This window comes from Channa argus, chromosome 6 (genome assembly GCF_033026475.1).
Source record: "Channa argus isolate prfri chromosome 6, Channa argus male v1.0, whole genome shotgun sequence".
Taxonomy (NCBI): domain Eukaryota; kingdom Metazoa; phylum Chordata; class Actinopteri; order Anabantiformes; family Channidae; genus Channa; species Channa argus.
In genome coordinates, this window is record NC_090202.1 from 13,681,925 (window position 1) to 13,706,310 (window position 24,386).

Below are 24,386 nucleotides of genomic sequence, written 5' to 3' on the forward strand. Positions count from 1 at the left end.
GAAGCATTAGGTCAAAGGTCGGGAGTTCATAACCCTTTTGACTGTGGCCAGAAACATTTATGGATACATGAAAAAACACACTTTCCTCTCTCCATCGCTTTCTGCCACCTGTGCACCTGTTCATTGATTGCAAATCCAATTCCAGTGTTGGGCTGAAAGTAAATGTTTTGATTTTCAAATAGATTTACAGAGACAATTTTTCTCTTTGGGCTCCAAGGTGCAAATTAAGTCTCTCATCTGTATTAGAAATCAGGATCATCTTTCATGTTAGCACAGCAACAGTCTTGGTTTTGACATGAATACGCTTTCTGAATTGAAAAAGAGTCAGTAGAAACACCACCAGCCGAACAGATCATGATCTTCCTCCTCACGTTTCAACTGATGAGAAGGAGACTAACTGCGTTCATGCTGTGAGGGGATGTGACCCTTTGATGTTCCTCAGGTTCACGCAACCAATGACTCATGCTGCCCTCTTGTGTCCGGTTGGGCAAATGATGAAGAGATTTAATCCAAAATCTTAATCAGGAATCTTGGGCGATGTGGGCGATGTCACGTGTTTGTTGAAGTACTTAGGCCCTCTAGGTAACACTAACAAAAGGTGGGATTTTTAGTGGGTTTAAAGAAACAACTCCGTAACACATTCGTTCAAACAGTCTGTTTGTCAGTCGGTCTCTGTCAGCAGCCCTGCGGACAGGTTCACCCTGTGATGGTCATTCCTGTGCGCTCCGCTGCGTTCCTGCAGAGGGATAAGCTGCACCCCGTGTCTGGCTGCTGCAGCATGTGACCGGCTTGTGATCCAGGCTTGACTTTGTGCTCTGCGTTAGACAGAACTATTCTGCAGAGCCTGAGGACGTAAGGTTAATGGGAAAGATCTCGCAGACTCTCCCAATCTTGCTCTCACTGTCCATTCTTGCGTTGTGCGGTTGATCGTCACGCACTACCATGTGGTACAGATGATGACAACACTGTCAAAGACGTATTGTAGTCAGAGGGATTTGATAATCATAATGAAGTGTTTCTCAAATTGTTTTGTAACTTTGTTGTACAGTTGTTACATTTGACTTTTAGGACGTGATCATTCACTGAAACATGGTAGCCAATGTATTACACAAAATTACTTTATGATCATCACTAGTGGAGTATAACCAGTTGAATTTACAACAGTAGAAGTCATTTAGTGTATTGTGCAGTACAGTACTTATATTTTCAGTATTTTCAGTTTATACTTCTACTTTTCAGAATTACTGTACTCCGCCTTATAAAATATGCTGCATTATTACAGAATAAACTAGGGTTTTCAACTTCATGATGGAAGCTTTTACTTTTTGTACATTAAAACATTTTGCTGTTCATACTTTTTTACTTTTAGCCCATAAGGTGGTGAATGCAGGACATAACATTTGATATTTGTTCGCTGTCATACATTATACAGAAAAGCACCAGTGACATTAAAATACAATAATACTTATATCAGAAAAATATATTACAAAAAAAAGCCAACTGTCCAGTGAAGTAACATGACATTTACAGGAGCATGAATAACAAGTAATGTCAAAAATCATGAGTCTTTCATGTGAACATGCCCATAACAATCTGATCCTATGTGAGGAAAAGAAGAAAAGGCATTTGCTCAAACAGAAGAAGTGATGACACATACTCTTTTTATGTATTTCATGCATATGTTTTAGGTCAAGCGGGCTGTTGATCAAAATTGTCATGTAAGAAAGTGACACAGTGCATGATGTTAAGGGAACGGTTTAGCTTAGTTTATGTTTTCAAACTCTCACTGTAATAGGCACAGCGCTGGTTGGTGCAAACACAACTGCATTAGTATTCCAGCTTATTGTCTACTCCAGTAAGACCTTACATACATTCAGTCACAGTGCACAAGACCTGAATCCAATATCAATTTCATACATCCTTATCTTCTGTTTCTTTTCTGTCGCTCAATTTTTCAGTCTCAAAAGCACGTACACACTTGGTCATGCATACATTCCTAGCCAGATTTTTACAAGGGGAGGGAGTGGTGCACACACACACACACACACACACACTTATGCCTTTGGTATAGTGGTACAGGAGTCAGCTGGTCTCCAAACAAAATGGAACAGGATTCGGGAATATTATGTTGAGCATGTGATGGTTTGTGAGTGCACATGCTTGTGTGTGTGTGTGTGTGTGTGTGTGCGTGCGTGCGTGTGTCTTGCTGAGATCACACATTTCATCAGAAGACAACCCCTAAAAAAGCTCAATGAGTAGTGAGAAAACTGGAGACTGCTGGCTGGCTGTGAGAGAGAGAGGGTGGAAAGAGGCTTAGTAGATGGATAGATGGTAGTGTAGTAGGGTAGCAAGTTTCAAAACCTGCAAACTGCAGTCTTTTTTTTTTTTTTGGCCTACTCTAGATCAAATTTGGTTGATTGTGCAATGCAGTATTCCTGTGCTGGCATCTTACCAACTAGAAGTAACTTTTCTTAGGAGTGAATCTACTCCTTTGAGCCTCTGTTGCTGAGTAGCCTTGTCAGCTGCAGTCTGTGAGGGGATCAGCTTCTTCTGTGTTCATCTCTTTAACACTGTGGTTAAGATTGGAGTTGTCCTTACTTTATATCATGAGGAGCAAAGTTGTATTTTTCCTTCTGCTGCACCTCTTTTGGACTTGTGTGTGTCAGTTTCCTCGCCCTTGTGCAAACTCAGAGGGACTACGAACCAAAGAGTGTTGCCCGATTTGGGATGGAGATGGCTCAGCCTGTGGTGCCCTGTCAGGTCGTGGTTTTTGCACTGAGGTTTTGGTCTCGGATGAGCCCCATGGGCCACAGTATCCACACAGTGGGATTGATGATAGAGAGCGATGGCCTTTAGCTTTTTTTAACCGGACATGTCGTTGTGCTGGAAACTATGGAGGTTTCAACTGTGGAGAATGTAGGTTTGGTTACTGGGGTACAAACTGTGCTGAATACAGGGAATCTGTGCGCAGGAACATCCTGACCATGTCGCCTGCTGAGCAACAGAAGTTCATCTCTTATCTGAATTTGGCTAAAAACACCATCAACCGTGATTATGTGATTGCCACAGCAACAAGAGCAGAGATGGGTGAAAATGGCGAGAACCCCATGTTCTCTGACATCAACACCTATGACTTGTTTGTCTGGGTACACTACTATGTATCCCGGGACACCTTCCTGGGAGGACCAGGGAATGTATGGAGAGACATTGATTTTGCCCATGAATCTGCAGCTTTTTTGCCTTGGCACAGAGTTTTCCTGACTAACTGGGAGAATGAGATAAGAAAACTGACAGGTGATTTTAACTTCACCATTCCATACTGGGACTGGAGAGATGCCCCGAACTGCGAGGTGTGCACCGATGCTCTGATGGGTGGACGCAGCTCCCTCAATCCCAACCTCATCAGCCCTGCTTCTATCTTCTCCTCATGGAAAGTAAGGACCTTTGTTAACTTACAAAGTTATTTAGTCCCTGACTCTCTGTGTGTATGAGTGAAAACATGATGTCTAGATGTAAGAGCAAAGTTTTCTTATCCTTTATTAAAAGATTGAAATTCCTTTAGTTCAAAAAACAAAGCCCTGCTTTGTTTCCATTTCATGCTGAAGGTCTGTTGTCTCAAAGCTGGTTTATCCTGTTAATCCACTGAAACGAGAGATTTGGTTGGAAGCACACAATTTTTAAAGAATTCATCCTCAAGTGATTCAGACAATATGAAAGATCAGAGTAAAAATCCTTTTCCAGCAACTTTGTCTCCACATCACAGCAACTGTAATTTGAGTTATTCAGAGAAATCTTGCAATAGTTTGCAGTTCTTTGTGTCTGTTTCAACTTACCGCCACTCTCTCCTACTGGATCTAAAAACAAACCCTCCATTCATGTCGCCAGTAATGTTTGTTCAGGTTTCACTTCAAAATGGGTAAGAAAAAATATTATAAGATGTTTGCTGCAGTATCGTGTGTCTGTGGGGGTGTGTTTCTTTGCGTCTGTAGGTGGTCTGCACCGAGTTAGAGGAATACAACAATCGAGAAGCTTTGTGTAATGCTACTGGGGAGGGTCCACTGTTGCGTAACCCTGGCAACCAAGATCGAAACCGCGTGCCACGCCTTCCAACAACAGCCGAAGTGGAGTTCACTGTGAGCATCCCAAACTATGAGACAGGAGCATTGGACCGATTTGCCAACATGAGCTTTAGAAATGTCCTAGAGGGTAGGATTGTTGGAAATACACGCATCTGCTTTTCTGTACTTCTATTTTTATATGATTTAAGTCACTGAAACATAATTTTTGTCTTATCTGTGTCAGCTGGTGAGGAGTATTGTCCCATTTGGTTAATCTTTCACATAAAGCGAGTCTGTCATTTATTTTTCTTTGTGCTTAGAAATGGTTTTATTTTGCCAATATGTTCTTGTTTGGTTAAGCCTCACTTCCATCACCTCTCAAACTCATACACAAATATTTCCTACTTCTTAACAAAGCTCCACTTTCTCCCCACACACTCTACTCCACCCGTTCCTTCACGCAAACCTTTGCGGTGTTGCCCCTCTCTGTGTTACCTACCATCACATTTTGGACATTTTAGTAACTGTCACTGGTCCATGTACTGGTCTCTCATATACCTGTTTGCACATTCCATCTGTACTGCAGGTTTTGCCAGCCCAAGCACAGGTTTGGCAGTACCAGGCCAGAGCACCATGCACAATTCTTTGCACATGTACATGAATGGCTCCATGTCCTCAGTGCAAGGTTCAGCCAATGATCCCATATTTCTGCTGCACCATGCTTTTGTTGACAGGTATGACCACACACGGACATCTGTCAACTAATGACAGAAAAATACTGCATGCATTATTATTATTCCTTCCAGTTAATTATTGTTATGTCTTTTTGCTGCAGTAAAGAAACATTTATTTTGTCAAGATTACCAATAAATGCACGTGTTGGAAATGAGACGGAAAAAGGAGACACAGGGAGAGTAATAAAGAGAGAAGAAAGAAAAAATAAATGAAAAATGATGAGTTTGAATAATAGGAAACAGTTTCAGAGGAGTAAAGGAGAAAGTTATATTGTCTTTCACATACAATCATAAGTTTATGTTTTGCTTCTTTTTCTGTATTTCTACTTCTATCTCCTTGGATTTACCTTTATGTGATTTCACAATTCCTTTTCTATCGTTATCACATCCACGTCTATCCAACCTTCCCTTCCTCCTTAAACCACTATTTACACTTTTAAATTCACTTCCCTTTAACTCTCAATTTCTTCCTCAGCATCTTTGAGCGCTGGCTCAGAACCCACCAACCTCCCAGGAGCAGTTACCCACGTGCCAATGCTCCCATTGGTCACAATGATGGTTACTACATGGTGCCCTTCCTGCCTCTCTATAGAAATGGAGACTATTTTGTGTCCAACAAGGCTCTGGGATACGAGTATGCCTACCTGTTGGACCCTGGTCAGTGAAGAACATCATGTACAATTATATAGCATTAATACAACTTTTCCTTTATCCCAACCTGTCTCATCCTATGCATCTCCACCCCAGGTCAGAGGTTTGTCCAGGAGTTTTTGACCCCCTACCTCCAGCAGGCCCAGCAGATCTGGCAGTGGCTTCTAGGAGCTGGCATCCTTGGGGGTGCAATCGTTGCAATAATTGCTGTGCTGCTTGTTGTTGCAAGACGAAAGTGGAAGCGTAACCACAAGAGGAAGAGGGCCTCAAGCTACGGAGAGAGACAACCACTACTGCAGAGCAGCTCAGAGGAAGGTTCAGCCTCATTTCAGACTACTATGTAACATTCACAGATAACGTGCATACAGCTGCATGAGAACATGCAATATATTAGGGAGATGACTGTGTGTAGACTCTGTGACATGAGCTGCATTTTATGTAATTTATTACTTGATTTTAAACAAAATGTAGGTGTTAAGAACAAATATCATGACTGTACATGCTGCATTAAACAAATGATTCTCATTTATTTTCCCTGCAATTTAACATTAGATTATGTCAAGATTTCAAATGCTAAATAAATGGTAGGTAATTACAAACAAAAAGGATTTATCAACATGTTGATATTTTTACAGAAATCTAAAGTTTCCAGTGTGTGGATTTTTAAAAATTATGCACCATAATATATAAATACTATATAACTAGTAAAAATGCAGTGTCAAAAGTAAAAATGACTGTTATAGAGTGGAGTTCCACCAGTGCCCTTATATCTTTTTAAGAGTAGCTTAACACTTTGCATGAGAAATTGCAAAAACCCTGCAAAAATTGTTTTACATGACATAAAATAACTTTAAGAAATATAAATAAATTCAACAGAAAAAGCTAAAGAAAAATATTGGCATGAGGTGTAGTGTAGACATGCTTTGTATGTAGAACTTGTAGTATGTTGTGTAGTGTCTATTGTGGTTCCAGTCCTCTCCTTTGTTGAAGGCATATTTCACATCCTAATTATCAAAACCATTATAGCTTGGCACTAAAAGTGGCATTCAATATAGTTTTCAGAGTTGATTTGCCCATGTTGTTCCAAATCTGTGTCTTTCAATTGCCTCTTAAATATTTGTGTACTCCCTGTTTGACGTTTGAGGCTCTGTGCACTGTAAGATTATTACCTGCTTGTGTACCTTTTGCTCACATTAAATTCCATCATAAGAAAACACAGTTCCTCCTGTGAAGCGTGTACCAGAGAAATGATGAAATCCAATAGCAACTTTAAGAAAGCAAATATAATACTGTGCAGTAAGCACAGATCCTCATTGTTCTGTAGCCAAAGTCCAGCTAGATACTTTGTAACCACTGGCAGGGACACTTAAGTTATAAAATAATATTATAGTCTGTGAGCATTCAAGTTTTTTTTGCCAGTTTTTATAGATATAAAGACATTTGTAAAAAAATTTAAGTTACCAAGCTAGGCTGAAGATAGTTTGAAAACTTCCTCAATATTTGTTCCAAATTGTGTGAAAACCCTTCCATCCTTAAGTTGGTGAGGGAATCCTCAAAGCTCTGATGTTTGATCAGCTGAATGACTCCTTGTTGAATTCAAAGGTTGTTCCAGAAAATTGGGCGGAGTTACAAAGTCTGTGGAGAGTCCGGGAGATGCCCTTTGGTCCACAGCAGAAAACTCCGACTCGCTTACTGAAACCACAACAGAGAGATAGTAATATTGTAGGATGTTAACAATTACAACTTAATTCATACCTGTAGTAATACAATCAAACTACACTCACTGCCTATTGGTCTTTTCAATCTCATCAAAAAGCAAGTTCCACCTTGGGCGACCAACCAGAAGCCTTGAGATGAGGGGGCCGTACTTCTCCTCAGACATGCTCTAAAAAAGGGACATACAAAAACACGGGAATCATATTAAGAATAGAAACATGTACATAATTAAGATGGTTTGACCTGTATCAGAGAGAGAAAGAAAAAGAATGGAGCATGAATTTTTTTACCGTGCTGGTTGAGTTTGTGGTGTGTCAAAGACTGGCAACCCACTAAACTTATTTCTCTGGGTGAAGCCATTATACACAGATCAGGAACAGCAATTTTCACCATCTGGCACAGCTCAGAAGCATTCTCTAAATGGGGTCATCTGATTTTGTGCCTTTACCGGGATCTGCCTCACAAAGCAAGATCAATAAAACTGGATGTGAGTGCAGATTAAGAGCTGGACCCCTCCCAGGTCAGAAAAAGATAAGGCAAACAAGGAGCTAAACCTGGTCCATGGAGTGCTTAGGCTAATTCACTTGTTAATGTTCTTGCTCATGTGACCAGCAGTTCATTCATGTCAGGAATGTGGTTTTGCAGCTGCTGGCAAGTCTCGGAAATCAGTGAACCAAGGCCATGCTTTAAAAAAATGAAACCCTCCCCGTCGGGGAATCGAACCCCGGTCTCCCGCGTGACAGGCGGGGATACTCACCACTATACTAACGAGGAGATAATGTAAGTGTGTACATATAATAAACTATAGTCTTTGTGGTTGTGATGATTTATTTATATATTATATGTGTCTATATATATATGTTTTAATAGGTCCAGATAAATACTTTCCAGATATAGAATAAAAAGCTAAAGACAGTAGAAATAAAAAGCCACTGTAAAAAGTTACATAATTCAGAAAGTTATCATATAGGTACTGGTCGTTCACACACGCACGCACACACACACACATACACACAGGAATTCAGAAAGACAATGGTGGGATTTTGTTTTTCTCTCTGTCACACAGTGCCCTCTGGTGCCTTGGGTTTGTGTGGATTAGTATGAACAGCAGAGTGAAGACCTGTTTGGATTTTCTACCATTGAAATGTCTGTTTGAGGGTTAAGACTTGCTTTTTCGGTTAGGTATATAATAAGGTTTAGGTTAGGGCTTGGGGTTATGACAAGGGGCTTGGGAATGCAATATTTGTTTGTTTGTGTGTGTGTGCGTGCTCTACACCTACCGGCAGGTTGTCTCTCTGACTGACGTAAAGCTTCAAATTAAAGTAGTCTGGTCTGTTTTCCTGCCAAAGCTAAAAGACAAACACAGACATGAAAAGTTCAGTAGTTAGTGGAGCTGATGCTTGTTTTGTTAATAGAATATATATTTGATTCTGCCCAATCCCCAGCACCCAACCACCTAGGCCCCTCTTTACACCTCTCCAGGTCAGTCGTCTCCTTCCAGCTGAAACCTATCACACCTCAACCCCATGTGTGCTCCATGTGGGTAATTAGGGAACAGTGTTTACATGCACTTAAGTAGCCTGGTTACAGGAAATCTGCATATACATGTAGCAGAAGAGTTACTTGATTTCTCCAAACCATGAAAAGGATTGTTCTCGGGCACCTCCACTCCCAGGTGAGCTCAACGCTAATCGCACAGTTGTTGGTTTGATCCCTGACTCCTCCGGCCACATGTCGATGTGTCTTTGAGCAAGACACTGAACCCCAACTTAGTCACTCCTGGTAGCCTGGCAGCCGTGGACCAACATCTGGCTGCATGGGCCATCAACTACCTCCCTGACAAACCACAGTAAGTGAGACTGCACAACTGTTTGTTGGATGTGGTGGCATGGGGGTGTTCCAGGGGATGGTGCTTTCCCCTTTTCTGTTCACCCTATACACAACGGACTTCCAGGTCAACACTGTCACCTGCAAAAGTTTTCAGGTGACACTGCCATCTTTGACAGTGTGTCTGAGGCAAATGAGCCGGAATACAGGGAAGTCATCAATGACTGGTGTGAAAAAAATACCTGCTCCTGCACACCAGCAAGACAGCAAGGAGTTGGTGATTGTTGAGCAGCAGCAAGGTGTTGGTGAGCATCCAGGGCTTAGACATAGAGTGTGTGGATGCTTTTAAATTCCTGGGTGTGTACCTCAACAATAAACTGAACTGGTCCAACAACACTGATGCCCGGTACAGGAAGGGCAAGAGCAATCTCCAGACTGAGGTCGTTTGGTGTGAGCAGGGCTCTTCTCTGAACTTTGACACTGTGGTGGCCTCTGCAGTTTTCTACGCTGTTGTGTGCTGGGCAGGAGGCAGCATGGACAGAAACGGGAAGAGACTGAATAAGCTGGTTAAGAGAGCCAGTTCTATCCTGGGCTGCCCACTTGATTTCATAGAAGAGGTGGCAGACAGAAGGGTGTGGGCCAAACTGACATCCATCATGGGTAACACCTCCCACCCCCTGCATCATACAATGTAAAGGCTCTAAGCAGCTCCTTCAGCGCAAGACTGTTACACCCCCAGTGTATGAAGGAGTCTGTTGCTATCAGACTGTACAACACATCCATACAGTAAGACATAAATGGGAGCAACATTGGGTATTTGTTATGTGTATTTCAGGAGAAACTTTTGGGTCTGTTAGGGACCTTTTTTGGCCTCTTGTGCAATATTCATTTAGGTGAGGGTTGAGGGGAAATATTGATTTAATATGTGGTGCAATATCAGGTGCTTGTCTTTTCACTGCTGGGAAATTTCCCATCTTGGGATCATCTTATCTTATCTTAACTTTGTAAAGGGGAACATGTATTCCCTTTGTTCCTTTGAAAGAAGAGTTACAATTAACAATGGCCACAAGATGGAGTTAAATACAACAAAATTGACACAATTGTTTTTTCTACAAAACATTCCCTCTCATTGTATCTACAACATTTTAAAAAAGGGTTATACTATAAAATAGATAAAACAAGTGTTGGCAGTAATCTTATTGTGACCTAATTTGTTTTCATTTTATCAATTTATAATTCTAGTCAAACTTTGTTTTACTGTTATAGGATTTACAAGAACAGGCGTTAACATTACTGATTCCCATAGTCATCTGTGGACATTTAACCTCTGACCTTTCTCTGCCACATTAAAACCTGGAAAACCTTCTTTGACCTGACTGAGTGCAAACACACCGCAGAAGGAAAACTTGCTTGTCCCAACAACCTGCGGCAAGTGGATTATCCTTGCTGGTAAATGGGATTAACTTAATTTTTCTGAATGAATGAATGATAAAAGCAGGGACATGCACAGACATTTTGATGTTTAGCGCCTCACTGCTTTCAGAAAGTTAATCTGACAGTGAAGTTCTGTTTTAATTTCCACAACTATTACTTAATTTAACATGTAGGCTATAGCATGCACACTTTATTCGAACCTTCTGATGAAGAGCACACAGCAGCTCAGCAAACCAGTAGAAGGAGTGCAGCTCTCTGCAGACCCAAACAAAATAAAGCCTCTGCAACCTGAAACCTGTCCAACCATCACTGGATCTAAAGCGAAAAACAAAGAGAGGAAACATGCAATACTTGGACAAAGTTTTCATTATTTGTTGGTTTATGACATTTTTTCCCTAACTCACAGTAGCGCATGGAGGACACATGCAAAAGGCGTGACTCCTATTCCACCGGCCACACAAACACTGACGTCATAGTTAAAGACTTCCGCTGATGGACTCCCAAATGGACCATCCACGTAAAGCCTGCATAATAGAATGTGGACAAACACATGAAAGCCAATGAGCCAAGAAACCGGACAGATATACAAATGTATATTTGTAATTTACTTTCAGGGTCAAACCTAAATAAGCAGAAAAATATCCTGCATATGAAAAATAATACGGTAAGACAATATTGCAAAACATTGGTTTTTAACACTAAATCAGAGTTTCCAGGTGTAATAATGCTTTTATTACCATACAATGTTACGGTATGCTACTGTATTTTTTTTACAAAGCAAGCTCCGAGTAGGGATGCCTGCAAAAGCTATAGTTTTTGTTTTATGAGTATAGTATATTGATAAACACCTGTGTCAGCTTACAACTACATACAATTTTGTTATAAGACATGACAGAGAGATGCATAGGCAGGCAGCATGGTGGTGGAATATTTATAGTTAGCACAGCTGGAAGGTTGGACTCCTGGCCGACAAAACAAATTATGTTTCCTCAACCTAAACTCCCTCTCTCTATCTCTCCATCTATCTCTCTCTCAAACAGAGCAGGAAGAGCACGGGGTCAGAGGTCAGGAGATCAAAGCCTCTGACTCCTATGTCATTCTGAGCTTTCATGAGAACTCACGTCAAGCCACATTATTCTCACAGTCACACTCACACACATACACACACACACACACACACATGAACGCACTTTGGGTATCTTCTCTGTTGCACCATGGGAAGTATTTCTAAATCTATCCTTGGCTGAGGAAGTAACAGCTGTGTGAACCGCTCTGTAGACAAAGGAGATGAGAAAGGAGGAGAAAGTACATCACCCAGGGGTGTCATTGTCAAAAAGCAGAGATTAATATAATTAGGCATTAATAAAACCAAAGGTTAAAATATGATCATCTTCAGTGAACCTTCCCCTTCTATACATCCCGATTCTGTGTTTTCCCCAAAATATGTGGTGAACAAAACCCAAACTTTCCTTCCTTTTGTACATACATACATACATACATATATACATATATATATATATATATACATACATATATACATATATATATATATATAGTTTTTGGAAATGGAGCCTTTCTCCCCATATAGATGATAGCGGAGAGGGGGACAAAACAAATGACTTCTATCCTGTCAACACGGATAGAGACAAAACATGTCTGTCTCTCTGTCCTTGTGTGTATGTGTCCGAACCAACCAGTCCAGTCTCCCACAATTCGAAGATGGATGCCAAAAGTTTCCTTGTTCTCTGAAGGACACTGTAAGGAGAGGAGACAGTGAGTCACAGTAAAACACACACACAGAAACACACGTGTACAGTACACACTCTCATACACACATGCAACTAACACAGAGATCCAGACAAACACACAATACACGCACACATACATTACACAGCTAAAACTCTTTTTCCATGAAATGTATGAATGCACACACACTTGTGGATACACACACTCACACACACACACACACACACACACACACACACACACACACACACACACACACTGCCTTCCTGTTGGCAGACGGCCTTACTAGCCTTAGGGGTCTGTCTGCTCTCTGTCAGTGTTTCTCCATTTCTCTAAGCTCCAAAACACACCATGCATAGGCATGCACACAGGGTCTGCTTGTCTGTGTGTGTCTCTGTGTGATTGTCGATCACTGTATGCTGGTTTTAAGTCATACAATCAAGACTTAATCTAACATCATCAATAAACAATGTCAAACAAATTTTAATGAACAACCCAGCTCTCAATCAAGGGCACATCAGTGGCAGGTTGGGTGAGGTGTTAAGACCGACAAAGAAGTACATGTTATTTGCCAGGGGAAAGAAAGAAATAGAGAAACAATCAAAACACATGTGCGTGTGGATATACGTGTGTGGGTGTGTGTGTGTGTAAAGGGGGAAAAATGTCCCAGAGTGATTTGAGGAGTTACGTAAAGTCTTACCATTGTTAGAGTGAAGGGATGGTTCTCAAATGAAGAAACACCTGGACAGTTAAGAACAATATACTGAGAAAATGAGAAAGACAGGAGGAATTGGGAGACAGCAGAATGACAGAGAGATGGAAGACAAGATTAGAAAGAGGGCATGTGGAGGTAAAAAGAGGGAGGGAAATAAAGAAAGGGGCATGAAAGAAAGACCTCATTAAATGAAACTTTTAACTTACGAAACAAACAAAAGTTAAATCTATCTTAGATGTAAAAAACATTTTAAGATAAAGGCATATAATGTCTTCTCACCTGTCCAGGACGAGCTTTGAAGTTCTTTTTCAGCATGCGCAATTCAATGACGTCACAGGGGTGCCTGATAACTGTCACTATGGTTACAGGGTCACGGCTCCGGATGTAACGGAAGAAACGCTCTGCACAGTAGAGACAGAGAGGACCAGACACCCAAAGCCATGTCTACACACAGAATGCAGAAAGACAGAATGCAGCACACATGACACCAAAGCAACAAGTTATACACTTGAGACTTAAAATGAAAGCAATTTAAAAACCTTGTTTGTTCTTGTGAATATGTAGTAAGGATATCATGACCATTACCTGTACATCTGAAAGTTGATAATGATGCTATCAAAACATTTAAGCGGAAGCTATTGACATGCTTTACAGATTTTGTCATGTTCCCACAGTTCAGGTAGGTAAACCCTGTTTAATCACACTTGTAAGTATTTATGCATTATTCAAAAATGTCTCTCTGTTGTTAAACCTATAGTTACGTGGAGCCCATACAGAGCGTAGCCCTGATGCAGGACGTTTTGTGTCACATGTTTTTTTAATTCTTTGTTAATACTCCCATCTTGTTCGCATTACAATAGCACAACTACCCAGCCAAAGAGAGTATATTCAGGAGAAAACATGGAAACTACACCTCTCTATCATAGGGTGTAGTGTTTTTACTTATTTCTGTTGGCAAGTACCTGTAGCACACTAATTGCTCACAGCTCCACTAAAGCCTGGGGAGCAGAATCGGGTTTAGGGGGATTTTATAGAACCAGCTCGTTGCCAAACAACCATCTGCAAACACATAATCACACATGCAGGAAGAAACACACACAAACACGGGCCTTGATCTTAAAGAGGATGTCCGCCCCTCCCTAACAGCAACACCTCTAATAAACAGGACCAACTCCATCCAACACACACAACACTTCTTAAATTACTTAGTGCATGTGTACACTACAAAACAGACACAATTCTTCTTCTTACAGAAACAAACACTTCTTTCAATTGGAACACACACAAAATTTTAACTAAACGATCTAATGGACTCACTCACACAACACACACACTGACCTGGGGGATGTGTGGCTGGAAGTGAGCCTCCTCTCTGCATCTTTCTCCATCGTGACCTTGCTCCAGCTCATTGTCCTGGTGCTCTGTGCTGCTCTGATTGGCTCTGAGGCAGCCTGGAGGGTGGGCCTCAATATTGGTCTGATACTTTAGAGCTCCACTGGGCAGAAAACAAGGTGTTTTTAGTTGGAAATTTGTATTTAGTATAAATTTAATGTAGGGAAACCCTTATATTTACTTAGTGTGGTTGTTGAAAAAGACAGTTAAGACATGTTTATTTACATGCAGATGATCTGTATGAGCATCAACCAACTATTGAATATACAAACCCACCTACACATACACACACATTGATTTAGTGGTTTCATAAAGTAGAGAGACCTACCCGATCATGTGCACCATAAGGATGATGTAGAAAACAATAAAGAGGTTGTGTGTGTACCAGAAGATCTCATAGTAGGACACCCTAAAACAAATGCAAAATGAAAACACAGATGCAGTAATTATTTTGAATAAATGAATTACTTAATTCAGAAGTAATACTTCCATAGAGGTTTCACAAAGGCATTGATGTCAGTGAGAAATAATATTATGACATAGTATTAGGAAAGAACAGGACGAGAGAAATAAAAAGCGCAGAGACTCCCAGATGCCCTGAGCATGAGATCAGGTCATTACACACAACGGCCCCCCCTCCATAAACACTACAAACATCATCAAACCCTGTATTCTTCCTCTTCAGTCCACTTCTGTCATGTTTGATTTCTTAAAATAGTCACTTCTGCTAACATCATTAAGTACAATACAGTATTCAAAGCATTACAATTCACAGAATATGTTAATATCCTTGTACACATTGTGTACCAATACACTCCCTGGGAAGCCTGTGATGCATTTATGTAGTTTTGTTCTCTGTTGGGCTCCAGTCAAACTCTTATCTGAAGCTTTAAGTGGTCTGGAAAAACCTCTTATCCTTTGTGCAGTTACTGAGGAAAGCAAGGGGAGCACAAACGCATACACACACACAGCCGTGCCCACCTGCATGACTTTACACACACACACACATACACACACACGCAAAGTGGCTGACCTTCTATGACCTGAGTAATGACAGAGCTGTGGGTAGAACAATTAGTGAAGATTTACTCTGTAAGTGACCTCTGTTACCATGTCTCTTTAATGTTTCCGTCTTAACATTTTCTCTTCACACACAAGGAGGTGAGTCATAAACTCAGATGGAAAGACAACAAAGCACAGTATAGTACAGAGAGACAAAGACATGTGTATTTAAGCACAAAAACAATGGCTGTATTAAGAGAAGTAGAGGTTTCATGGTTTATTAACCTTGCATGTGGTTGAACATGTCCTGTCAACCATCTATGTGTAAAATAGAGCTGCAGCCTTCAGAAAACTGTAACCACCTTTTGAAATTCACACATGCAAGCACACAGCAACTACGATGATGATCATGAAAGAGGATGTTGGTTTAGTTAAATTACCGTATGCAGTGGGAGGAGGACAAGAATATCAGGAAGAGGATGAGAACCAAAAGGATGCCCGTGACTCCAGGGACTAAACAGAATTAGCCAAAAAATCAACAATTAGGTCAAGATCCCAGGACACATAGATAGCATGTCCACATTATTATAGGTTCACATTCCCACAACATTTTATTTAATAAACTGGAACAAGTTACTAACACAACAAAATATGAAAGGAGATAGTTAAGAGGAAGAGAGGACTAATCAAGGCAAACATAGCGGAAACCGCACTGTTTTTATTATAGAACCACATTAATATGTAAAACACTTCCTACGGTTATTGCTACACATCTATATCAGCATGCAAATGCATACACACACCTCTGGACCATATGCATTAGTGTATAAGAAAGAGTGATTCTTACTTGTGGTCAGAACGATAAGCTTGGGGTCCTGGGAAAGAAATATAAAATTAAATAAAGTGTGCGATCCTCTGCATCTGTTTTTGTGTCATTTCAGCGTATGATTTAATTTTTATAGTCATCCCATCTTGGTAGAGTCTTTGAATGAACTGAAAACATGCACTTTGATGGCTCTCGTGGTTTTAGATTACAGTTTAGGTAACTGTTGCAGTTACGGGCTATGGACAAGACTCGCACGTATTCAGCACAATGGCATATGTGTTTTAGTCTCACCTCTCCTCTGTAGCGAGCCAGATTAAGAGCTGGAAAGTCATCCGAGTAGCTCACACTGAAGTTGACGACATTCACCAGGTGGGCAGACACATGCACAACTACAGAAGAAGTAAGATTACACAAAACTGAAGACACACACATTTTTGTGGACAGACAGCAGCAGACATACAAAACATCTTGTCTGATTTCAGAGAGACACACACTGACACAAAGTTAATTATCAAGGTGAAAATGAACTGTGACCAGACACTTGTACAAACACCTCTTTGTCCTTTCAGTAGAAAGTCAGCAAAACCTCCTCCTGGCTCACTGCCACACACACACGCGCACACTCTGACATCATAGGCTAACCATGCAGCAGTTCGACAGCTGATGGAATTAGAGGGCGTAATCTTGAGACACAAGGGTCCTTTTTTTCCTCATTCACATCCTTTCTCACTCCCACTGCTTCTCACCCCTCCTTCCCTTCATCCCTCTCTCATTCCTTTATTAGTCCATGTCTCCCACCCAATCTCTGCTGCCTCTCTGTCTTCGCTATCATTTGCTGCCTTTGGCACTCCATTATTAGAACAGGAGAACTTCACTTCTAATGAGAAGGCTGTCTGTGTGTAGTGTTGACAAGCTGAGAAGTGAGTGGTGATGATGACAGAAGGGTTAAGCTTACGGATGATGTAACAGTGAGAAACAGTTGAAACATCTGATGCTTTCTTTTTCCATTATTCTCAAACAATCAATACCTCTCTGCCAGCCCACCCAGACTGTAATATCTTGACAACTATGGGATGATTTTCCACTAAATTCAGTGCAAACATCCATGGACTCCAGATGAAGTATCATACTGGCCTCTAGCTCCAGCATCAGGTTGACATTTTTGGTTTGAAGTGAAATGTCTCATGTCACACAGCCAACACCTCCAAACTAATGACATTCTTTGTGTACTTTATGTTTAGTGCTAATAGTGTTTATGAAAATAATCGTAAACTTATAGCAAAGTGTGCAACAAACTCTGGGAAACAGGTGCTTACCACCAACACAGATTGTGGCCACTCTCATAATCCAAACCCCCTGACTTTCGGGAAGTGCAGCTTCAAATTATTGTCAGCACCCAAAACAGGTGGCAAACAGAATAAAAACAGATCTGGATAGAAGCTGTGTTTTACTGTTCAATCCCTATCAGCCACAACCTTAATGTTAGTAGCCAAAACCTCTGGACAATTCTTGAATCACTGTCAAGAAAAACACACGACCAGTGGTTTTAAGAGGTGTTGCGTGTTACAACACAAATATGAGCCAAAAAACACCCAACATAGATGAATAGGAGGAAGAAGTCTGTAAACCTGACAGACACACAGCTGCAAGAAGCTGACATGATGTCATAAGAACATACACACGACTCAACAGCAAAAACACACATGACCAGCTGGCAGAATGTCACAGCTTGTACGGATAAAATGCTGAGCCAGCTTGGGTCCATTCATCCACACTTTGCACTGACACATGCTGACAAAAAATTCAGTGACACACAAAGACACATTAGCGGTGTTAAAATAGTGAGTTTTTACCAGAGAAGATGCAGATGGCAACTCCACAGGCGACATGAAAGGTCTTGCTCTTGTCCAGCAGTCTGCGAGTCTTTCTGCTCGATAACTGCATGAGTGTGTGTGACAGACAACAGAGGTACAGTATTTTCAAACCATGATAACCATAACACACAAGACAATTTATGAACCTATCCTGTTTTAATAATATTTAACTAAAATTCAACAAATATGTATTTTCCTATATGTAAACTTCAAAATATCACTAATTTAGCTCCCAGGAAACAGTGTGTGTCAACAGTGTAGTAGTAGCTGACATTCCCCTTTATCAAAAACCTTTTTGTTACTAGTCCATTTATTTTAAATATTATAAAATTATTATAGGCTGCCGAAATTTTAAACTTATTATCCATTTACTGTTTTGAACTTAACCCATTGTTCACTCTAATCTTTCTCCCACCCCCCATATCGTTCCTTCTTCTTCCCTCTTTCCCCACTTCATCCGCCTCATCTCATTTCCCCCTGATGCCTCCGTCTCACTCTTACCGTATGTGTCCCTCTGATAAAGGTGAGCAGGGAGCGACACATAGGCAGCAGAACCAAGCTGCAGTTGAGGTTCAGCACAGATGCAGAGGCCCTGCTGATGCACAGTCCGAGCTGGCAAGGACACACAAACACACACACACGAAGACAGACACAAACACACTGTAAAGCAGATTTCTGAAATGCGGCCTGATTCATGTCAATTTTATAACGGCCTGGTGGATTAGGATGCCCACTTCTAAGCCACTATTATTAAGATTTGGACTATTCAGTGTACACATTGACAGTGTGAGGCATGAGTTCCCCAACTCACAAGGTTACTTAAATCCATCTATTGTTCCCCTCAGAATGAAAAGCCACCTTGAAACAGAACACTTTAGTTTTTTCAGACTGGCACACAAACACATATTTGCTCCATAATAGCTTAAAAGAGAATTCTCCAAACTCTAAATGTCATTTTAAAAATCTAAAAGATCAATTTATTTAAAAAGATCATGTTTCTTTTTATTGTTGTCTCTATTTAAACTGTTGTCAGTAAAGACAGATTTATTTTAGACAGATTTAGTTTGTTTATTTTGTAATGTATTTATATATTTTTTTATAACACTTTGTGATTTCCTGTTTCAGAAAACAAGATTTTTCATAGGTCTGATACAAAAGTATATGCCTCCCTTCAGATCATTCAAAATGTTTTTTGTCTCAGTGTTCTCAGGTTTCTAACACAACGCAAATATAGAGCTTACTCATTAAATGTAAGCCAAACTGGGTATTAGCAGTTCCTTTGCAGTTTCCTTTGTACAGACAACTGTCAATGAAATACAGAGACTAATAAAAACCTAAAAATATAATGATTCTTAGGCAAGTTCTAGAGTTGTGAGGACCTCTAATTTGTAATGGGTTTATTGACATTTAACCAGAACATATATCCGCAATTTTAACATCCTAAGGGCCATTCACGCTGAATTTACAAATACGAGACAGATAGATTTAGGCTCAGATCTGACCAATTTGAGATTGAGAAAAGAAGTAGCTTAAGTACGCTACTTTAATTGCCTTCCTGATCTTGGCCACACGAAGGAACATTATAACACTGAAACATTTCAGAATATCCTGTCCGGATGATACAGCACATAGCACATACTGTAGGTGAAGTTTATCTGAAGTAACATGAGGGGTGCTTAGCTAAGCATACTGTCCATCCAGCAGCAGTCCATGAGGACATGATGGACTATAGTTTGCTGTACAAATGACTGAAAGAGATAAACATGCATTCCACAGAGTGCAGGGCTTCTAAAATATAAGAATGAAAGAAGCAAAGAGGTCAAAATTAGATTATACACATAGCAAGTAAAGGTTGACACCACTGTGCTTGAACGGTCCTACTGTATGTCCATACCCATGTTTTCTCAACAGATTTTCTCAAAGAAAAGTAGAGCTTATGGCACAACCACAACCAGGAGATCGGATGTCTTGCTGTCTGTACATTTCTGACACCCTGAACAAACAAAACACACACACAGACATACTAAACTATATGGGTGAATGAGATAACATGTTTTTTTAATTTGAATCTTCAGCAAAATGTAAAATTTTAAAACATATCTTGGATGAATGCACAAACACACACACACTCACATACACATAACACCCTCTGGCAAGGCATTTAGTCAAAGCCAGCGGCATGCCCACACTTGCCCCTCTCTCTCCTGTGCCTCCCACTGTACAGGCAGCACATAAAAAGCTTACACATGCTGCTCGATGCCAGTTTAATTTTTCCACTTATTACATACTGTACACATTTTACTATGTTCGTGTATCATTCTGCATCTTTTACATTTTTTGCTGTTGATTACCCATAGAATTTAGAACACTGCAATATTCGTATAAAATAGGTGGTTGAACCATGATCACTGCTTAAATCACCAATCATTACTGTTCCCAAGGCAGTCTGGTTTAGAACCAGGTGAATAAAAATAAAAAATAAAAACCTTATATGAATAGACCTTGCAGCTGTGCCTGTAAAGCAACAACCAGATGGAAGCAACTGGAAGTGACCAAATATTTGTTTCTGTCTGGTATGTCATCTTGATAACAACTCAGATGTTTCCTTAGAGCACAGTGATAAAAGTATACCCATACTATAATGGATACCTGACATGTGTGATCCCATTTTATAATTTAAAGAAGCACCTACAGTATAACGCTGAGGAGCAAGAAAGCTCTCAACCGGTCAAGTGACTAAAAGCAGAGTTTCATTAGTAAATGCATGCACTGTGTGCAGAGTCTTCAGTCTTCAGTCATGAAAAGTACTGCATCTTGTTTCCACAAAATCAGAAACTAATGTTAGCTGCAACAAGCTGTGACTGATATTGGTGAAACCACAACAAACTAAGAGCTTGAACAATCAGCAGTGAGCACAGTACAGAGCTGGAGGAAACCAAAATGAAGTGAAGCTGTCACAAACATGCATTAAACACACACACACACACACACACACACACCACAGACACCCAAACATGAACTTGTGATAACAATTACACCAATGCTCACATGAGTCAGCCAGCATCAAATTCCTGATTCTTTGTGTGTGTGTGTGTGTGTGTGTGTGTGTGTGTGTGTGTGTGTGTGTGTGTGAGTGCACGCGTGCCTGCCTCTGCGTGCATGTGTGTGTGTGTGTTACCGTGTGCACAGGCACATGCCTCTACTGCTTGACCCATAACTCAGCATAGACTTTCCAACCCGTGAACACACACAAAGCACACTGCTGTCGCATAGTTTGTAGTAATAACTCAGACTCATTAAACTTGCATGACAAAGGTAACCATCCATCACACAACTTGTTTCAGTGTAGAAATCTTTGAATCGACCACGCAGCTGTAGAGTCTGTGCTGACGAAAACGTGCAGCCTGATTGTTTTCATCTGGGCAGCCAATAAAAAGCACTACCCACTACATGGTACATGTGTATGCAAACAGTGTGAAACTAGTGTATGTTTCATGACATGACACTTATAAATGTAATTTTTCTAACTTTTTTCTAACTATAGAAATTACATATTAAGTAGTCCATCAAATCAAATTCAAGAGTGCTAACAACAATGTAAGAAAACCCGAGTCTGTTCAAACACACACCATCAGGTAAAATAAGTAACATCCCTGTGTAAGTTTGTAGAGCCTGGAAATGCTGTACCGTTATATATCAGAATTACAATACATCTTATTGAATGAGATAAAATATCAATATCATGACTGGGATTAAGTGCTACTTCATGGGTGCATGTTAGCAGAGGTAAAAGGCAACATATGTCACAAAAAGCCTAGGATGAAGAGGGCTATGGAACCTCAGTGGTCTGCTAGACCCACATGGGAATGTCCATTTTTAAAATTGTGTGTATGTGGTCTTACTGTAGGTTGCAGCTCAATATTTAAACACCGCAGAATGGTTGTAAATCATAGTAATGAGTAAAATTGGTGTTAATATTTGGCACATCAAGCAGCCACACATACTTTTGCAATAGTAAATGGATGCTTATTTATGCTGTTGATGTCTTTCAAAGCTGTTTTTTCCATATTTTTTGCAGTTGCATATACATGTCACAAGTATTAGTCTTTCGCACTTCTTTTTCTCTTAAAGTGGTAACAACTGACCCTGGTTGACTCCGGTTGTTCATTCATTTATTTGCACAATAGCCATTGTTTCTAAAACCTGCAGAAAGGATTTCTGCAGTATATTAACTTCTATGTAAAACATATAAAAAACTATGGCTGAAATCTGGCTTTACAGTTTTTACCACTGAATCAGTATGTAAATCATATTGTGTACGTCCTCCTGAGACCCCCCTAATGTCCAGTATTTGCTGCATGTCTTACCCCAAGCATCCTGTAGAGGTATTGATACTGTTGACCTGTGGAGTAGAGTAGGAAAGTCTTGGTGAAGAGCCAGGTGTTTGCCCCCAACCACAGCACCTACACACACACACACACAAACATTTTATATGGTCCACAGCTTTGGTATTAGTTTATTGTAAAAAAGTAAATATAAAGTAAAAATTATGCTTCCTGTTGGGTTAAGGGAAACCACCTGTCTGAATAAGGATTTCTTATATATTTACATTTGCAGGCAACTCGTTTAAGGATCTACATCGTAGAACGAACTGTAAATCATTTGGGAAAGAGAACTGAAGCACATATGTGACACACAACTCAACATAACTAAACTTAACACCTTAACTAAAGCTGTGTGAAACAGAAGCAGCTTTTTAACAGGTAAAACTAACAACCGCATCCGCAGGACACGATGTGAGTTGAGCTGAACCGCTTTAAAATCTCTGACTAAGTGTTTTTTTTTCTCTCCCACCATGACCAAGTGCTTTCCTCCCTCGTTGGCGACCCAGCTCCGCACCGACACAACCATGATGTCCCCACCGGCTCCGCAGCTGCCCGAACTTTTTCCTCAAAGCTCCGGTGTGAGTGGGAGCCACCGAGCCGTCCTCAGTCCACCTCCGCGTCTCTCCGTCTGTCTGAGAGCAGCGTTGTCTGCTCTGCCCCGTCCTCGTTGTTCTCTGAGCCGCTCTGATCTGCTTTGCTTTCAACACATTTGGACATTTTCTTCCCTCTAACAAAACAAGTGTCATCAGTGCGGCGCTGTTCACCCTCTTTAACGACACTCTGAACAAATGTGAGCCAAAACACATTGATTTAAAATGTCCCTGAGACAAATAATGATAAGAAAAAGAAGACGGCTCAGTGCTGTTCTCTGTCGCCAGAGGGCGCCACACACCATCTTATCGATGACCTGTCAGATGGCCCGTTAGGTTTCAGGTTGCCTTGTTAGAAAGATGTGGGATTCTCCGTCGTTGCCATAGGATCTGCATGGCCAGGGATCGTTTTATGATCTGACTTTTTAGAGAAAGGACCTACTTGACTGACTTCATGAGTGCTGTCAAGTCATCCTCTGAGCCGTCATCGCCATCTTGTGTCTTTAAACAAAAATGCATCACAAAACAAATACACACTGCAAGCATTACACATAAGTAAGAAAACCTACTTAAAAACAACAACAATGAGTAAAATAGGACACGAGGGCCCACTTTTCCCAACTTAGGGAAACGTATTTTGTCTTTAAACAAATAGGTAAACATTGTTAATGATATTTTTTATTGTGAGTAATGCCTGAATACACATTAAATCATCCAACTGGCATGACACTGAATACCAAAAGCCAAACAATTCCCCACATTTTGGTCACTTAATTTAAAAGTAATAAAAACCCATCACTTGGTTGGAGGAGCACCAAAACAATACACTTGATCAGAATCAACCTCCACATACCGGCCAAATGTTGTTTAATTAAAGATTGTTTTGTTTTTTGTCAGATAAACAGTGTGTTGAGCACAAGCCAGAGTTGTGGTCTGTGTCCCGCCCACATTCCTGAGATCAGAAAGTCCCGACCCCCCACCCCCCACCCCCCTTCACGCTCCATCTGACTTCATGAAAGAGCTGTCCTCCAGCCCCCACAGCTGTCTATGAACCGGGTGGAGCAAAACCAAGGCCTTCCCATCTTACAGCAGGGGAAAATATGTCTGACTCCTTATAGCAAGATATGTCAGTTCTGTGAACTTTCACTGATGGTAACTGCCATCCTTTTTATGCTAGTGCTTTGTTCAATGAAGGAGCATTTGTTGTTGGACATTGCTGATCTTCCCAGAGGTGGACGGCCGAGCACTGGAGAAAAGGGGAACTATATTCATTAAAATAGAATGATGGGTGTGATTCCTGAATGGTTAATGGGGGGACATGAGGAGACAATTTGATAAAGTTATATATACAAACATGGGCAACAGCTCTATGCCTCGAGCTGATGACTAAGTGTGAAGTGTTAAGTAAGCATTAACTAATAAGTAAAACAAAGGTT

General features: G+C 40.6%; 2 protein-coding genes and 1 non-coding gene across 6 annotated transcripts; 1 reads left to right on the top strand and 2 right to left on the bottom strand.

Annotated features, from left to right (window-relative positions):
- The first annotated feature begins 1,564 nt into the window (after positions 1–1,564).
- Positions 1,565–6,661, top strand: tyr (tyrosinase). The gene is made up of 5 exons (XM_067506934.1): positions 1,565–3,434; positions 3,990–4,206; positions 4,645–4,792; positions 5,268–5,449; positions 5,540–6,661. Exons 1-5 carry the CDS (start codon positions 2,607–2,609, stop codon positions 5,785–5,787), a joined length of 1,623 nt encoding a protein of 540 aa, XP_067363035.1. The 5' UTR covers positions 1,565–2,606; the 3' UTR covers positions 5,788–6,661.
- On the bottom strand, positions 6,582–23,337 carry LOC137128622 (NADPH oxidase 4). 4 transcript variants are annotated; one of them, XM_067506933.1, is made up of 18 exons: positions 22,830–23,327; positions 22,343–22,438; positions 18,477–18,587; positions 17,955–18,039; positions 16,393–16,490; positions 16,123–16,150; positions 15,716–15,788; positions 14,602–14,682; positions 14,220–14,376; positions 13,161–13,325; positions 12,867–12,929; positions 12,115–12,175; positions 11,611–11,692; positions 10,825–10,944; positions 10,621–10,735; positions 8,440–8,508; positions 7,228–7,328; positions 6,582–7,135 (listed from the first exon to the last, which is right to left on the bottom strand). In XM_067506933.1, the coding sequence occupies exons 1-18, from the start codon at positions 22,884–22,886 to the stop codon at positions 7,015–7,017; spliced, it is 1,683 nt and encodes a 560-aa protein (XP_067363034.1). In that variant the 5' UTR covers positions 22,887–23,327; the 3' UTR covers positions 6,582–7,014. The 4 variants fall into 4 exon arrangements, 3 of the variants coding, with proteins under 3 accessions (XP_067363034.1, XP_067363032.1, XP_067363033.1); XM_067506931.1 differs by having other exon boundaries at positions 22,343–22,377; positions 22,830–23,325; XR_010914603.1 differs by lacking the exon at positions 6,582–7,135 and adding an exon at positions 7,450–7,613 and having other exon boundaries at positions 22,343–22,377; positions 22,830–23,336.
- On the bottom strand, positions 7,862–7,933 carry trnad-guc (transfer RNA aspartic acid (anticodon GUC)). The gene has a single exon. It is a non-coding gene; the product is annotated as a tRNA-Asp (tRNA).
- Positions 23,338–24,386: the final 1,049 nt, after the last annotated feature.

Coding starts and splice junctions, on each gene's coding strand:
- LOC137128622 (XM_067506931.1), bottom strand. CDS start 23,166: ATGTGTTTTGGCTCACATTTGTTCAGAGTGTCGTTAAAGAGGGTGAAC. Junction 14,683..15,715: donor TCCTCCTCCCACTGCATACG/GTAATTTAACTA, acceptor CATTTGTTTTAG/GGTGTCCTACTATGAGATCT. Junction 7,329..8,439: donor GTCAGAGAGACAACCTGCCG/GTAGGTGTAGAG, acceptor TCCCTTTTTTAG/AGCATGTCTGAGGAGAAGTA.
- tyr (XM_067506934.1), top strand. CDS start 2,607: ATGAGGAGCAAAGTTGTATTTTTCCTTCTGCTGCACCTCTTTTGGACT. Junction 3,435..3,989: donor CTATCTTCTCCTCATGGAAA/GTAAGGACCTTT, acceptor TTGCGTCTGTAG/GTGGTCTGCACCGAGTTAGA. Junction 4,207..4,644: donor CTTTAGAAATGTCCTAGAGG/GTAGGATTGTTG, acceptor TCTGTACTGCAG/GTTTTGCCAGCCCAAGCACA.